The 16293-nt window shown below is 40.9% G+C and overlaps 1 protein-coding gene across 1 annotated transcript; it reads left to right on the forward strand.

Moving 5' to 3' along the window:
• The first annotated feature begins 8248 nt into the window (after positions 1-8248).
• On the forward strand, positions 8249-14888 carry LOC134803728 (uncharacterized). Its single transcript, XM_063776542.1, has 4 exons — positions 8249-8471; positions 10714-10827; positions 11930-12022; positions 13582-14888. The coding sequence occupies exons 1-4, from the start codon at positions 8327-8329 to the stop codon at positions 14793-14795; spliced, it is 1566 nt and encodes a 521-aa protein (XP_063632612.1). The 5' UTR covers positions 8249-8326; the 3' UTR covers positions 14796-14888.
• The last annotated feature ends 1405 nt before the right edge of the window (positions 14889-16293 follow it).

Raw genomic sequence — 16293 nt, forward strand, 5'->3', positions numbered from 1 at the left:
CAGTTACGTAGGAAGTGGCGTCCTCAATAATTTTCTATAATTTCTTGTCGGAACATAAATACTTTATCGCAACACAATAGAAAAAATCAATAACATTTATATTTTACAATGTAAATAAAGGTAACAACAGGCGGCCTTATAGCTGTAAGTGATCTCTTCCAGACAACCTTAGGGTATATAAAGAACAGAAAATGTCTGGAGGAAGATTCTATTATAATTTATTATGGTTTTGACGCAAAAAGTAGCCGAAAACATCTCGTGTGATTTGTGCACAATCAGCGAGAGCGATCGTCAAGGGGGGTATTCATAAATTACGTCATTTCAAATGGGGGGGGGGGGTCTGGACATCGGATACATCGGATGATGGTAGCATGACGTAGGAGGAAACGGGGTCATTCGAAGCATGATTTTTGGGTGATTATAGGGGGGGGAAGGTTGAAAATCGTCAAAAATAGATGACGTAATTTATGAACAGCCCCAAGGTCGTATCAAAATAAGATCATAACCTTAACAAATTATTATATCTGAATTAGGCTCCTGATTGCCATAGTTCGTTTTTTTTAGCATTAGAAAGAACTTGAGAGAAGTAAGCGATCTTGACATGTCTTTTAATTGAAAAAAGCTCTTTAAAAATCAGTAACTATTACTTATGAAAGCAGAAGAATATAAATCATCGTATTAGATTCATAATTGTTACATATTTGCCGTAACTTATTTTTAAATTGTGTTTTTCAATTAAAAGACACATCAAGATTGTTTACCTTATTTCTAATGCTAAAAAAAACGAACTATAGCAACAGATCCATTTCAACACAGTTGAGTAAATCACTACACCTTATAAAACAAAGTCGTCGTCCCCCGTCCCCCCCCCCCCCCCCCCCCCGCGTCTGTATACGGACAAGTGGATTTAGGATACAACGGCTTATTAAGATATTTTTTGAATTAGTAAATTGAATCGCCTCTTTGAATCGGAACTGTCATTGACATCAATTTTGTCTTTTGTCCCAGTTAGGAATAAAATTTTCTTAATTTTTCATTTGAAATATCTTACAAAGCTGTTTAAATACCACATTGCCACTTGTAAAAGTAAAATAAATGACAAAAAATAAACAAAAATTTTTTTACAGATTTTAGTAAGAGTAGGGGCATTGAATTGCTCGTTGTTTATGGAGTTAGAAAAACATATTACGGTTCACGACTTAAATGTCACCCTGTATATGTTATGTTCGCGATAAACTCAAAAACTACTGAACGGATTTTCACCGATCGATAGAGTGATTTTTAAGGAAGGTTTGTGTATAATTTGTTAACACGCGCGAAGCCGGGGCGGGTCGCTAGTATTAATTAATCTTGTCAAACAATGGTATGTACGAATACCTTTATATCCTCTAGCCGCCCATACGTCAGACCGTGCCAAGCAAAATTAAATTTTATTTTGTCAACACAAAGTTCAAATTAGAATGGAACAGGAGACCTTTTTATAGGTCTCTGGGCGGCTAGACGTTAAAAGTAGGTATAGCTTTGCACATTATAATGACTTCATCGCTACAATTGTGTCAAGTAGGTAAACACAGGCAGCAATTTACATACAAAATAAACATCGTTTTTATGAGGGCGTTGTTCCAATTCGAAGTCTTTGTGCCAATTAAGGGGCCCACTGATTAACAGTCCGCCGAACGGTATCGGCCTGTCAGTTGTTCGGAACTGTAAAATTGAAATTTTGTTCTAACTGACAGGCCGATACCGTCCGGCGGACTGTTCATCAGTGGGCCCCTTTACATACGTCTTTTTTCCAGTACCCGTTACCATGAGTCACTGACAGTATCAAACCTGACCTACATAGTTGGTCAAACCAATTTGTCAGTCAGTAAAGGGTCCCACTGATTAACACGGACGGACGGACGGACGGTATCGGCCTGTCAGTTAGAACAAAATTTTGACAGTTCCGAACAACTGACAGGCCGATACCGTCCGGCGGACTGTTAATCAGTGGGCCCCTTAAGAACCAGGAAAACTATAAGTATAGGTACTTATCCTTTACTTTTGGGTGCTAGTACTAGTGTAAGACAAAGATAGTATGATCCTCTCTGTCTATGATTGAAATGGGACAGTCCTTTGGCAAACTATACGCTAACGTCTACGTAATTTACTTTCTCGATAAAGAGAGACCGAAGCCCTCTTACGTGTATGCGTATAACGCGTCTTTGAGACCAAGTTCGGCCTGGCCAGCCACATTAGGGCCCATAATAGGCGTAAAGGATGATTCACGTTAGACCGGGCCGTGTCCGAGCCGGAGCTTCCGGCGCTTAAGGGGCCCACTGATTAACAGTCCGCCGGACGGTATCGGCCTGTCAGTTGTTCGGAACTGTCAAAATTTTGTTCTAACTGACAGGCCGCTGCCGTCCGGCGGACTGTCAATCAGTGGGCCCCTTTAGTTTTCTTTGGCATGACAGGCGATCACGTGATGCTTTCCATAGAAAACGATGCGCCGGAAGCTACGGCCCGGACACGGCCCGGTCTAACGTGAGTCATCCTTAATCCGATAGTTCGATTCGAAATCGATTTACTTTCTAGACATCTCGCTCGCACTAATATGTACGAGCGGGATGCATAGAAAGTAAGTTATTACGTTCTCGATAGCGTTTCTGCCAGTGCCAAACTGGTGGTAGCCACACTGGTCACGCATTTTAGAATGAATCAATAGGGAATATTAGGCAAAGCTCTGCGTAGGTGGCACCACTAGCAGATACAGTAAACAAACCTCATTGAAATCATCAATGACACATCATGTGTCGCTAGGTCAATCACATGGCCTACCGCGAAACACGACAATCGAAAGTTCGGTTTCTGCCTCTCTATCACTCTTGCTTATTCGATCGATAGAGAGGCAGATAAAGAAATCCTGATTTTCGCGTTTCGCGGTAGGCCACCTGTAAACAAACCGCCTTGGTGCATCAATGTCATAGTGAAAACCAAAGTGAAAACATGTCAAAAAACTGTTTAAGGCCTAGTATGTATAAGTTACTCTATGGTTTACTAAACAAATTGGTGCTGCACTCTGGCGGCAGAACATTCCAGTAATACCAGGGGTGCGAAACTCCTGACTTCGGCCAAACTCGGCTCCGCTCGGCTCAGCATTGCTCCGAGCAATTATTAGGGTTGGCACCACTTGACTTCCTTTTGCGTGCACGACCACAGATAAGATAATCACTTGAATTTTGACAACCCTAAATGGCCGAAAGGGATAGTGCCATATCGCTCCTTGAGAAACATAACGTCATTATCCAAAAAATGGGGTTTTTGAGTTAATAACGCCATCTAGCTCGTATGATCGTAACGCACGCAATACGAAGACACCTATCGCCCTAGCTCTATTAGAACCGCCAGAGGGCGCTAATGTCGTTATGGCGAATAGAGGGAATAGGTGCCCGTCTCATAGGAACAATGTCATTAAAAGGAAGTAAATTGTATTTTTTTGCTTAGTGACGGTTTTCTATGAGATTCAATGGTAAGTACGTCAGTTTACATAAGAAATAGTGTATCCATACGTACTATGTCACCTTCGAGCAACACGGAAGGGAGGCGGCATTCGCACTATTTCCCCTCTGCCGAGGTACAAGATTAGCGCGTCAATCTAATCTAGCGCGGGTAATAAAACTAGTTGCACTTGGATTTTTCACTAGACCTAGTCCAGACGCGCGCGTGAACACTGCTGCACAAAAATGCCTGTTTGCTCGGTTTTTTGTTATAAACAGAGGTCGGGGATATCAAATTTACAAAAAGAAAGTGTTACATTTCACATGTAATATTTTTTTTACATATCATACGTTTAATTACATTCAAACACAATTATTATATTTTAGTCTCATGTAATTGTTGGATTTATCGATTTTGCTCGCTCAGTACAAATTGCGGATCGGTCGAGCGACAAATCCGACTTCTCATCTCTCAGAATACAATAACATACTTCAACGAAAATGTGTGTGCGTGTTGTGACACTTGTCACTCGTCCGTACACAAAAAGAGATCGAGGTTTGCAAGATTTGTCTTTGACGTGTGTCATTTTTTATGTATTTGTGTCGTCATTACAGATTGGATTTTGTATGTAAGTGTGTGAGAAGTGCGACTGTGTGCACCTTTCCCCCCGCGAAAAATGGCAGAAAGATTTGTACGGTGAGATATCGCTTGGGCCCCTCCCTTCCGATGTGTCGGAAGCCGGTGTTGCTCGAAGTATGTCACTTTAAACTTATAATATGGTATCAAAATCAAAACTCAATTTAAAGCAATATCGTACTTTTCCCTTTAAGGACACTTGTACTTTTGAATTTAATAGAATAGAATAACGTTTTGAAATAAGTAAAGTGACATTATACCTATAATGACGGTTTTGCTTAAAACTTAAAGCCATAATGCTGACTAAAAATAAAAACGTACTGTTCTTTTACTTTAAGTGACATTGTGATTTTAAGAAGCTGACAGAAGTTTTAGCTGGTCGATCGTCATTATCTGTGTAGTGTCAATATGCTAGCTTAGTTTACCATAGCGACAGTTGGCATGCTTAAGTGAAAAATGTCGTTTTAAGCTTAAAGCCACTACAACTGGTACAGAACGCTTATAACGGTGTGGTTAATGAATGCCACTCGTTGTTTAATGTCACTGTGTTGTATTTTTTCTATAAGGTTCATAATAGAGTTGTATTATGGGTACCTACTAGACGACTATTTATAATCTGATAGATATAGCCACATTACGAGCCCTATTGATCTAACTGTGGAACTAGGTTGGTATGTGTAAGATTCCCATATTTATGAATTATAATATAATATTATTTATGTGTTGTGTAATACTTTTTCATTCATCAAAATTAGCAAGTTATTTTTGTGATGTCTGTTATGTTCCAATTTTATTTGTGACAAGGTGACACAAAACACACATTAATTATTATTATCACTAGGTAGGTACTTACCTATTAATTACCCATAAAACTATTGTTCTCTTACAGTAGAAAATTTCTCAATGTGTCTTGAAAGACAAAAAAGTTTAAAGCTATTTTAATAAAGTTAATACTACTGTTTTAGTTGAAACTGTTAATAAAGTTAATACTTATGATGATGAAGAATTCGTACCTCCTGCAGAAGAGCTAGTTCTAATAACGTAATGTGTCGCTTGTGAGTTTTTTGTTGTTTTTCCGGGTTGGTTTAATTTTGCTACTGGCTGTTTCTAAAGTATTTATAATGTTGTTATTTTGAATTTGAACTTCTGAATGTGTATTTGTGGTATCTCTTCTTGTAAGGTGTCAATATTACTTCGTAATTCTAAGTTAAACTGATCGTCGTTACAAATAAGAGTGTGTTTCTGTTTAGGTGTTTTGCCTATTTATGAATTAATTGCTTACGGTAGATTTAAGTCTTAAACTTTATTTTTGCTCTCACGGGTCTGTGATCGGAACTTAATTTAAACCTATTGATGTACCTAATACCTACATAAATAAATATCTAATTAAACTTTTGTAAGATGAAAATATTATTATATAAGTAGTCAATTTCGTGTGTGATATTCCGCCAGGCGAAGTCCAGGTCCAGCGACTTTGAAGTTTTTTTGAGAAAGAAGGAATTACTTATCTACGTTCATGTTTCGACCAAAGGCAAATGGAATAGACCTAGAACTATGGTCGTTTCTGCTGCCAAGGCCATATGTGGTCCGAATATGTATGTGTGCTTGATCTGACTTCACCAAGGACAATGGTCCATGTTTCCTGCTTTTCATCAGTAGATTTATTTAGAGGGTCATAATCTCGTAATACTCTTCAATCTTATCATCGCAATGTGTAGATGTTGATGCGTAGGCTTTGATTGCGGTTAAGGTAGGTATATAGCTTTGGGATTTGGGATATGCTTAACGTCAACACAGCCACCTTGTCGGAGTAATTTGATAATCCGACAATGTTGTCCTGCCACTTCTTTTTGACGACAAAGCGTGTGGGTATCTTCCGCCGGGTAGTTTCAAAGTAGCGCCAATAACAGAAAAGCTAACGGAAAAACGTCTGAGGTGGTACGGTCATGTACAGAGGCGTCCTGTAGACTACATGGTTAAGGTAGCGCTCGATATTTCAACGACGAAGCGAGGACGTCGAAGACCACCTGCCACCTGGCTGACGACGGTTCAGCGAAACCTGAAAGACCTCAATATAGACGCCGACGTTGCACTCAATCGTGCAGAATGGAGGAAAAGAACAGGGAAGGCCGACCCCAAGTAAATGAGAACAAGGCCTAGCAGGATGATGATGACGTGGGTATCTTCCGCCCGGGGATTCTTAGCACCACTTTTACAGGGTACTTAGCGCCGTAACGAGGAGTCGTACATGTCAAATGAGATTGGGCCATAAGCCCACCATGCTGGTTCAGTGCGGGTTGGTGGATCGCCAGAGGCTTGTTTGGTATTCCACAGGGTGACCACGTGCAGGAGAGGCTGGTCTGGGGTCCGTTACGTGACATTCGGGCCCCTTACATCGCATCCCCCAATTATTATCCTCCCCTTTGTTTATTTACTTTGGTAATTTTTGATCGTAAAAATATAGCCAAACAAAACAAGCTAAGAATACTCTAGTTTTAAAGAAAAACTAGTCTTATTTGCTAATTTTTTAAGACTGAAAGTCGCTTACTTTAGTAAATATTAATTAACATCCATGTAAAATGATTCTATTTGCGCTTTTTCTTTGAAATAAACGTTAAGTTATATCAAATAACTGGATATAGTGTCACTGTTCCATAAATTGAATCAATATTGCGAAGTCGTCATGTGACATTAAGCAAAACTAAACGGAATAGTGACATTACAATTTTCTTTTAATTGAATTATCTTAGAAATTAAACAAAAAAACACAGTTTACTCAAATGACTCACAAGATTAGTTTAAAATCTAACAAAATATAGCAAAAAACTCTTTCTTTTATCTCTAGTACGGCAGTTTTAGACGTTTGAAGATTTCGAAAATTTGAAAGCTCTGTACCCAAAAAACACGTTTTTCGCTTAATGACACTGTGTTTCTCAAGGAGCGATATATTAGAAAGGGATAGCATGATTCGACCCTGAACCGCTGTCAAACTTCGGTTTTGTAGGAAGTTTCCTTTCTGTACGATAGTACTATTATTTATTCTGTGGTAATACTCCCTATGATCACGTTTGTCATAATTATAATAAACGAGTACAGACAAACTGATAACGATTTTATGAATGGGCAAAAGATTTCAGTGCCCTAACGTGACAAGTCTCAATGGGTCTCATCGCGTTAAAGACCTGGCGATATAAGTGATATTTGCAGTCAATGACAAAGGGCAGAATATTGATTAAAAACCTAAACCAATTCATAAATATTTATTATTTACTATTTCAACACAGATAACGTTTCATTAAAATAATATTCCTTGGTATTGGGTCACTTGGGTTACACAAACAACTTATTTTTCACTACACCAGCGGAAAGGCTTACTTTGCACTTCAAAAACTGATAGCAAAGTTGCACTTTGCTATCAGTAATTCACATGTGAGGTAAAGTAATCAAATGCAAATTTTGAATTGTTTTCTTATGTTTGCTGGTAGAACTGACTTTTAAATGATAATTTCGGATGATAAATATTTAATAACATTCATTTGAATAGGTTTGATTTTGTTTGATATTTTACATTTAATATTTGCTTCGGGTTGGTGTGGTGAAAAATTTTGTGTTTCACTCGGAAGCAAATTTTGTTTAACCCTCGTGCTTTGAAACCCTCGCAACGCTCAGATTCCATTTTTCGAACAACTCGCTATGCTCGTGGTTCAATTTTGGAATCTTTCGCTTGCTCGGGTATCGGTTTAAAGATTCTTTATTCTCATAAGAATTTGTACAATTCACTTAAAATGAGAACTTAAATATATACATATTATGTCACAAAAGGAGCGACAGACATTGATTAAAATAACATTTTTCATTTAAAATTACACAAGCATTTTATTATATTGCCGGTAAGTATGATTACGTTTTTGTATTAGGAGGGTATGGTGAAAATAACTATGCCTAGTGCCTAGAGTCAGACTGTTTTCATATCTAGTGCTACGCTAATGCGATGGCGTGGCGCTCCTATTATATGGGATATATATACGTACGTAGTGTCACTGAGAAGTCAGTGCAAACTTATAGTGGTCGGAGTCTAGACGGACTTTACTGAGAAAACTTAGCCAATAGATAGTAACTTTTGATGCCTTTCTATTCTGAACTTTTTCGTTAAAAACTTAATGCTAATACCTAACTGTCACGTCAACCCTTCTGTCAATTTTATAAGCTGACCATGTTATTTCGTATTTATTTATTAAGTTTTTTATTACATTTTACAACGAGCAGGGTTAATAAGCATTTAAAGATATCGTGTGGCTTGGACGAAGTTTCAACAGATTCTGTAGCTATGAAGTTTTACGTACAAATTAAAAATACAGGTATGATTTGAATATCAGCTATCAACAAAAACGTATTTCGTCATCTAAGGTCATTGAACTATTATGACTAATGTGTAGAACCGGTACAGAGAACCAGTATTTTGCGCCATGAGTTGTTGTTTTGAAAGCAAACCATAGAAGCGGAGCGTGAATCTCGCGACCTGAACTCGTAATAAGCGCCGTGAATTTTGCGGCGCTTACGACGATTTGGTCGCGTGGTACGGGTTGCATTTGCGACAATTTCATTGTGTAGTATGGATTCTCTATAGTAATAATAAGAGGCTAATATAGTAAGTTTTACACTAGCATTCTGTTTACGGGATACTTGCACGCATACTGCAGGAAACTAGATCCTGCAGAAAACCGTACCCTCAAAAAACTGTACGTCAGTGGGAAAGAGCTCTAACTCAATGTCTAAGTAAATCTGTAGGTACCTACATTAGAATAGCCTGTGAGACGCCTCATTCTGCTCTCGTATGTTTCTTTTCTCTTAATGAATGTGTTAATTATACAGGATATTGACTCTTGGAGACCCTATACCTACATCTCTAAGGATAATTTGATAAACTATACAATCTTAAGGCTTGGCCACACACAGAGCGCGACGCAGCGCCGCGTCCGCGCCGCGTGATGCCGACGCGAAGCCTGGTCAAACAGGGCGCGCGCCGATCGCGCCGGCCTCACGCTCTCAACACGCCCTCAAGGCGCGCGTGAACGCGGCGCGGCCGCGCGGGAACGCGGCGCACCGCTCGCTGCCTACGTCCGATCCTACTGACGTGACCTTGCGCGACGCGGCGGGCCGCCGCGTTCGCTCAGCGCAGCGCTGCGCACGCGCCGCGCGGACGCAATGGGCCGCGCGGCGCGGGGCGCGACAGAAGCGGGGCGTGATACCGGCGGGACGCAGTCTGTTTGACGTCGGTAACCTGTTAGCATGTGCCGCGGTCGCGCGGCGTGGACGCGGCGCTGCGTCGCGCTCTGTATGTGGCCAAGCCTTTATAGTTCTGACACTTAGAGACATTTACACCTCTAAATATTATAGTTTTTTTTTGTCTTTTGTATCTGTATTTTTTATGTAATTCGACATTAAGCGACCATATACAGCTTTAAGTATTTGTAATACGTTAAGGCTTGGCCACATACAGAGCGCGACGCAGCGCCGCGTCCACGCCGCGCGACCGCGGCACATGCTAACAGGTTACCGACGTCAAACAGACTGCGTCCCGCCGGTATCACGCCCCGCTTCTGTCGCGCCCCGCGCCGCGCGGCCCATTGCGTCCGCGCGGCGCGTGCGCAGCGCTGCGCTGAGCGAACGCGGCGGCCCGCCGCGTCGCGCAAGGTCACGTCAGTAGGATCGGACGTAGGCAGCGAGCGGTGCGCCGCGTTCCCGCGCGGCCGCGCCGCGTTCACGCGCGCCTTGAGGGCGTGTTGAGAGCGTGAGGCCGGCGCGATCGGCGCGCGCCCTGTTTGACCAGGCTTCGCGTCGGCATCACGCGGCGCGGACGCGGCGCTGCGTCGCGCTCTGTGTGTGGCCAAGCCTTTAGTTAGAATTGTTAGTTGTGTTTTATAAAATTGTTTATAAAATTGTTAATGTCTTGTTATTATTTTTGCTTGTATGTAAATTCAATGTTGACGTGTAAAAGTGCCCTTGTGGCCTATTTGCTGAATAAATGTTGATGTTTGATGTTTGATGAATCAAAGTGCAAAGAAATCTCATTCCTTAGACGCTTTTTTGTGTGCTCTTATATGCACTAGCAACTCATAAATATTTGAAGTGGGTGCCAGTTTCGTTTAGTTATTTTACAGTAGGTACATATGGTTGTTACTTTACCGCACTAGTGCGGTAATTAGCACTTTACTTACCTATGTCGAAAATTAATATTTAAATTTATATTTATTTATATATTTCGGGGATATCGGAAACGGCTCTAACGATTTCGTTGAAAATGGCTATATGGGGGTTTTTGGGGCCGAAAAATCGATCTAGCTAGGCCTTTATCTCTGGGAAAACGCGCATTTTTTGAGTTTTTATGTGTTTTCCGAGCAAAGCTCGGTCTCCCAGATATTGTAAGTACTGTAAAACGTTGTACAATACCTACACGTGCTAAAAGGTAATTCGCAACTAGTGTCAATTGAAAGCACTCCCATCGGTCGTGTATTAATTTATCGCCACTCGTAGCGAATTTCCTACTAAGTATTCACACAATGCCTATTTATTACTGGACCATGTTTAATCCTATTTCAGGCAAGGACTGTAAGGTGGAATGCATCCCAGGCAGATGCTGTACTGAGCAGGGCGATGAGGAGAATTGCGATGTCCTGAAGTTGTTTGGGGGGTGTCTGCAGAATGTTCCATCGGGTGAGGTCAAATTAAATTTTAACCCTACATCGTAGGTTTTGCTTTCAGTACATAATAGTACACGGCGTGAAGAATTTGATAGCAGAGGTATTTCATTGAAGAAATTTGAACTTAAAATAAAATAACAAAGTTCAAATTTCTTAAATTTTTTCTCGCCATTCTTTATCAAGTTCTTCCCGCCGTATACAAGTATAGTCTGTATGAAAGTAAACAAACAATTTGTACGTTTTCGGGTAGTTATAACATTTATTGGTTAACCGACCAATTACAGTCACTGGACGACCTGACTTTAAGCTACATTATTTGATCGTGTAATGTTTTCATCTACCCTCAACTGGCTTAAGGACCGATTTGGGGTAGATTTTGAATCATCATCATCATCTTCCTCGCGTTATCCCGGCATTCTGCCACGGCTCATGGGAGCCTGGGGTCCGCTTGGCAACTAATCCCGAGAATTGGCGTAGGCACTAGTTTTTACGGAAGCGACTGCCATCTGACCTTCCAACCCAGAGGGTAAACTAGACCTTATTGGGATTAGTCCGGTTTCCTCACGATGTTTTCCTTCACCGAAAAGCGACTGGTAAATATCAAATGATAGTTGGGGTAGATTTTGAATACTTTTATTTAAATACCTAAACATACAGAATATAAACCAATGTATTCGAGTCAGTTTCGGGCCAAAGTTGGTAGATTTTACGGTATGAGGGTTACATTGCGTTAGAAATAATTTAACTATGCTATCCTTGGCTCTGTGGGCACCACTATCAGGTATGCGAAACTCCTCCTTTCGGGCAAACTCGGCTCCGTTCGGCTCAGAATTGCTCCGACCAATTATTAGGGTTGACACAACTTGACGTCCCTTTGCGTGCACGACCACAAATAAGATAATGGCTTGCATTTTGACAACCCTATATAGCCGAAAGGGATAGTGCCATATATTAGAAAAGGGCAGCATGATTCGACCCTGAACCGCTCTCAAACTTCGGTTTCGTAGGAAGTTTCAATTCTGTACGGTAGTCTATTATTTATTCTGTGCCACTATCACGTATTTAGGTGTTCGTGGCATGCAAAGGACTAATGGTAGTTATTTATTTTTCTCTAGGTGAGAGCAGGACAGTGCGATTAGCTGCGCCTCTCCTCGACCCCTTCGAGAGGCGTGGCTTCTGTGTCGTACACGTCAATTCAAAACTCAAAGGTAAGTCAGGTACAGTGAGCAACAGAAGTATTAGTAAACCGGGCGAGGTATTCAAAATGCCACACTAACGCTCTTTCTTAAAAAAAATGTGTCGTTATCTATGAAAAGGGACCTTATTGTCGATGGCGCTTACGCCATTATTAACGATGCTCCGATATAAATACAATGCCGCGCGACGCTGTGCGGCGTAAGCGCCATCGACTATAAGGTCCCTTTTCATAGATGATGCACCATATTATCTCGTATTCATCTAAATTTTAGTTTTGAACATCTCGCCTACTTACACATTTCTGCTGTTAACTACGAGTAATTCCATCAGCAGTCAGTTTCGTAAAAAGTAGAGCTCCACCATTTCTTGATTAAGGTTGCCGTGCGGAAGCCATGCAGGGTCTCTTGGCGAGCCGTGGCAAAAAGACGAGACAAACGCTGTAGGATAAGATTACCTAAGGTACCTAACTGATAAAAACTTTGGTCATTGAAAAATTAACTGTGATATTGATGTTTAATTTAAATATACAGGGTGGCTAAAAATAACTGCATTCCCGTTGCCAGTGAGGTTTTGGGATTATACTGAGCAACTGTTACTATGGGACCAACCCCGAAAAAAAAAAATTGGCTGTTTCATACATTTTGGCTGGTCCATGTTCTATGGAGGGTAAATTTTCAGTATAATCCCAAATCCTCCCTGGCAACGGGAATGCCGTTATTTTTAGCCACCGTGTAGAGATGCACTGATCAGTGCTACAACATACCAAGGGTTATGTTATAAGAGAGGCACAGATATGTATGAAGACGGGGTCCCTTTGTTTCCCATAAAGTTAAACTCATAATCATAATGTAATGTATTGTTTGTCATATTATCGTTAGTCATAAAACTGAAAGCGTTAACTATTCAGGATTTTCGTAAGGTTATTCTATAGATAGGTTAGGTTAGGTTTGTTTTATGGCAATCCTGAAAAGTTACGCGTTTCTGAGAAAACCAATTATGACTAACGAAAATTCGGACAAACAATACATTATGACTTAAAACTATTTGGGAAACAATAGAGACCCGTATGAAGACACTGCACACTGAAGTACATTTTAAGGCACAGCTCCGAAATTACGAAATAAAATTCAGATTTTCCTTAGAAAAAACCGACATGACGCACGGAAAAAAACCGACATGATTCACGGAAATGTATTTGAAACCGTTGACATAGATATCTAGGGACCAGCCTTACGGGCAATAATAATGAGGCATGACAGGGGCCAGTACAGCGGTGTGACACCGCTACAACGCGATTGGTTGATGAGTTCGCATCACGCGCGCGATTGGTTGATGAGTTCGCATCAATCGCGCTATTGTTCGCAACTATTTGCGTTAGACTGCACGATTGGCTGGAATTCGAGATTGACACCGCTGACCTAGTACTATTTTTAGTGCCCGTAAGACCAGTCCTTAGATATATACGTCAATGTGTGAAACAGATTTTTTCTCCTTTTCAGTGTTGGCACCATAGTCGAAGTCCATTACATAACATAAATATTCACCTCACACAATCGTGTCCTATCCACAGATCATCCACTATACCGGGACACAGTGACCATACCCTTCGACACCGGCCGACCCTCTGAAGTCACACCCTGCACGCGCGTCGACCAAGACGCGCTCAACGACTGCCAGCCAGTCAACTGTGAAACTTATTACAACGGCCACAAGCCTCATTTTAGCAAGCGCCTAAAACGATGTATATCAGCAGTAGCCTGCTCTGAAGATGATATTTACGATGAGGATTCAAACGAATGTGTGGGCAGAATAACAGAAGACGATATTCATGAAATTAAGTCCTTAAGTAAAACGAAAATTGGAAAAACGAGTAAAAATAAAGATCACAAGGAAATTTTAACAAATACTACGAGAACTGCTGGCGCTATGAGGTATGCGGGATCAAAGAAAATCGTAGAGGATTATAACTTGTGCAAAATACCAAAAAAGTTTTTAGACTGTTTGAAATCGCCAAAATTTCTGATTGGTGTAATTTGCGTGCAGTGCTGTATAGTTATTCTATTAGCCTATTATAATAGAGACAGATTATACTGTGTTAGAAAAGATAAAGAAGTTTTAAATACGTTCTTTAACTATAATCAAGAAGATTCTATAACCACACCTTTAATAAGCACAAGCCATGGTACTGTAACTACATGTCAATTCCAAACTGATTCATCGTCTAATATTGACACTAAGATAAAATTGTATAAAGCGTGTCAGGAGAAGAATGCTAAAGCTAGCATGTCAGATGATATTTTATCGAGATGTCTTAAAAGACGCGACTGGATAGCAAAGCCTAAATCCTCAGAAGTTATACAAAGTGTAGATCACGGTATACAAGTATATGATACAGTAGAGACATCAGACCACGGGACATCTAACATAAAACAGGATATCTTGCCAGCAATATCATCAGAGCAGCAAGTGACATGTTTCGAATATGAACCGCACAACTTCTACACAAGATATGTAACAGCACTTCAAAGAACGCATTCATTGACAGAAAATTGCGCTCAAGCAAGTTTCCCGAAAGATTCTATAGATGATTTTTTATCAGAACGCGGTCGCACTCCGTCTTCAATGTCAGGGTCTAGTAGGACTTCGAAGAATAATTTAGATACGGTTCTTTCGTTGCTGTCACAGAAGGTAAGGCCATTTTCGGAGCCTGGAAGCGAGGATATGGAACTGTTGCATATGTCGCGGGTGTCCGTTTATTCTTCTTCAAACGCATCAGATTTATGAGATAAAGATTTAAGCTAGATTCTTAACTCTCTGTAGCTAAAACTTTTTTGTGCAACTGAGATGTAAGCTGTTTCAATTTCGTATTTGGAACGTGCAACGTCGTGGGTGCCGGCTTTTTAACCCTTTTCTAGGCCGCACCAATCTAAAAGGTTTTCCCGAAAAATCCAAATATATTCCGATTAATCCAGCTTTGATGATTCATTTGAAGACAAGTCAAAGTTCCCGAAAGTGCAATCTAATTTGAATCTATTTATTTATTTATTTATTTCCACACTTACAACTATCTTTACAGGTGCTAAACCTAAGACAATAGTGCAACTATTAACATATATAATTATATATCTATCTAACATATGTATATCTCTAATTGATGTTATGTCGCATATAACATAATATGAACAATGTGGACTTAGTGAATTCAGTCAGAGAACACCAAAACAAATCAATGTTCTCGGCGACTAGGTTAAGGGTCCGCACCGCGCGCGTCAGCGGCGCCTTCCCTAGCAGGTTGGTGCGCCCGCGCCGCTCGGCCAGCAGCCGCGGCCGGAGCCGCCGCCACACGTACCTGTCGGGCACGTACAGGCTCACACAGCTCAACACAACACTGTTGTAGGCTTTCCCCCGCAGCAATCTGAACAAGTAATAATAATAATAAGCGCAGCACCACCTCTCGACACCCCTGAGCCGCTCATGCCGGTGTTGCGCCTGGCCGTCTTCACGATGGCGCATCAGGTGCCCATCTAACGAGTGGCGAGTCACCACCTGCCTCGATAACACTGTATAACACAATGTTATGGCAGGTGTCCGGAACTCTTAGCAATAGCCCAGATTTATTTTCCACCCAAATTTAAACCATAGACCAGGACTCTTTCCATTTTTCTATAATAGCTCCCAATGCCTGCTGAAACCGGTTTACGGGTATCTATTTATGTACCCGTGAATGGGTTCCAGCAGGCGTTCTACATGACATCAAAGCTCTCCAAACGGCCTCTACGTGTTGGATCTATATCCCCACGCACGCCTTATAAATGACCGGGCTTAAAAACCGGAGAGTTTGTAACGGAGATACAAAGAATAATAATAATAATATGTTTATGCTCTCTGCGCACCTGCAACTCGTTGTATCCCACCATGCCCAGGACAAACAACGTGGGATACATAAGAGGGTAAAAAGGATATACTCCATATTGTCGTAAATACAGAAAACGAATAAATTTATTTTGTATACGTTCGATCATTAACTGGTATTTCGCCTCATGCGGAGCCCAGATTACTGCATTACATTCGAGATTGCTGCGGACGAGAGCATTATATAAAGCCGCAACTGCTCCAATGTTCGTAAAGCTGTGAGACCGACGCAGTACAAAACCAAGCATCCTGTAAGCTATTTTACAAATATTTTTAATATGATCCCGAAATCTCAAATCGGAATAAAGTTGAAATCCTAGTGGACCGTATGTGGTGGATAAATCGTACTATGCCTAGAAAAGGTTTAAGG

This window comes from Cydia splendana, chromosome 27 (assembly GCF_910591565.1).
Source record: "Cydia splendana chromosome 27, ilCydSple1.2, whole genome shotgun sequence".
NCBI lineage: Eukaryota > Metazoa > Arthropoda > Insecta > Lepidoptera > Tortricidae > Cydia > Cydia splendana.

Coding starts and splice junctions, on each gene's coding strand:
- LOC134803728 (XM_063776542.1), top strand. CDS start 8,327: ATGTTATTTCGTATTTATTTATTAAGTTTTTTATTACATTTTACAACG. Junction 10,828..11,929: donor TCTGCAGAATGTTCCATCGG/GTGAGGTCAAAT, acceptor ATTTTTCTCTAG/GTGAGAGCAGGACAGTGCGA. Junction 12,023..13,581: donor CGTCAATTCAAAACTCAAAG/GTAAGTCAGGTA, acceptor TCCTATCCACAG/ATCATCCACTATACCGGGAC.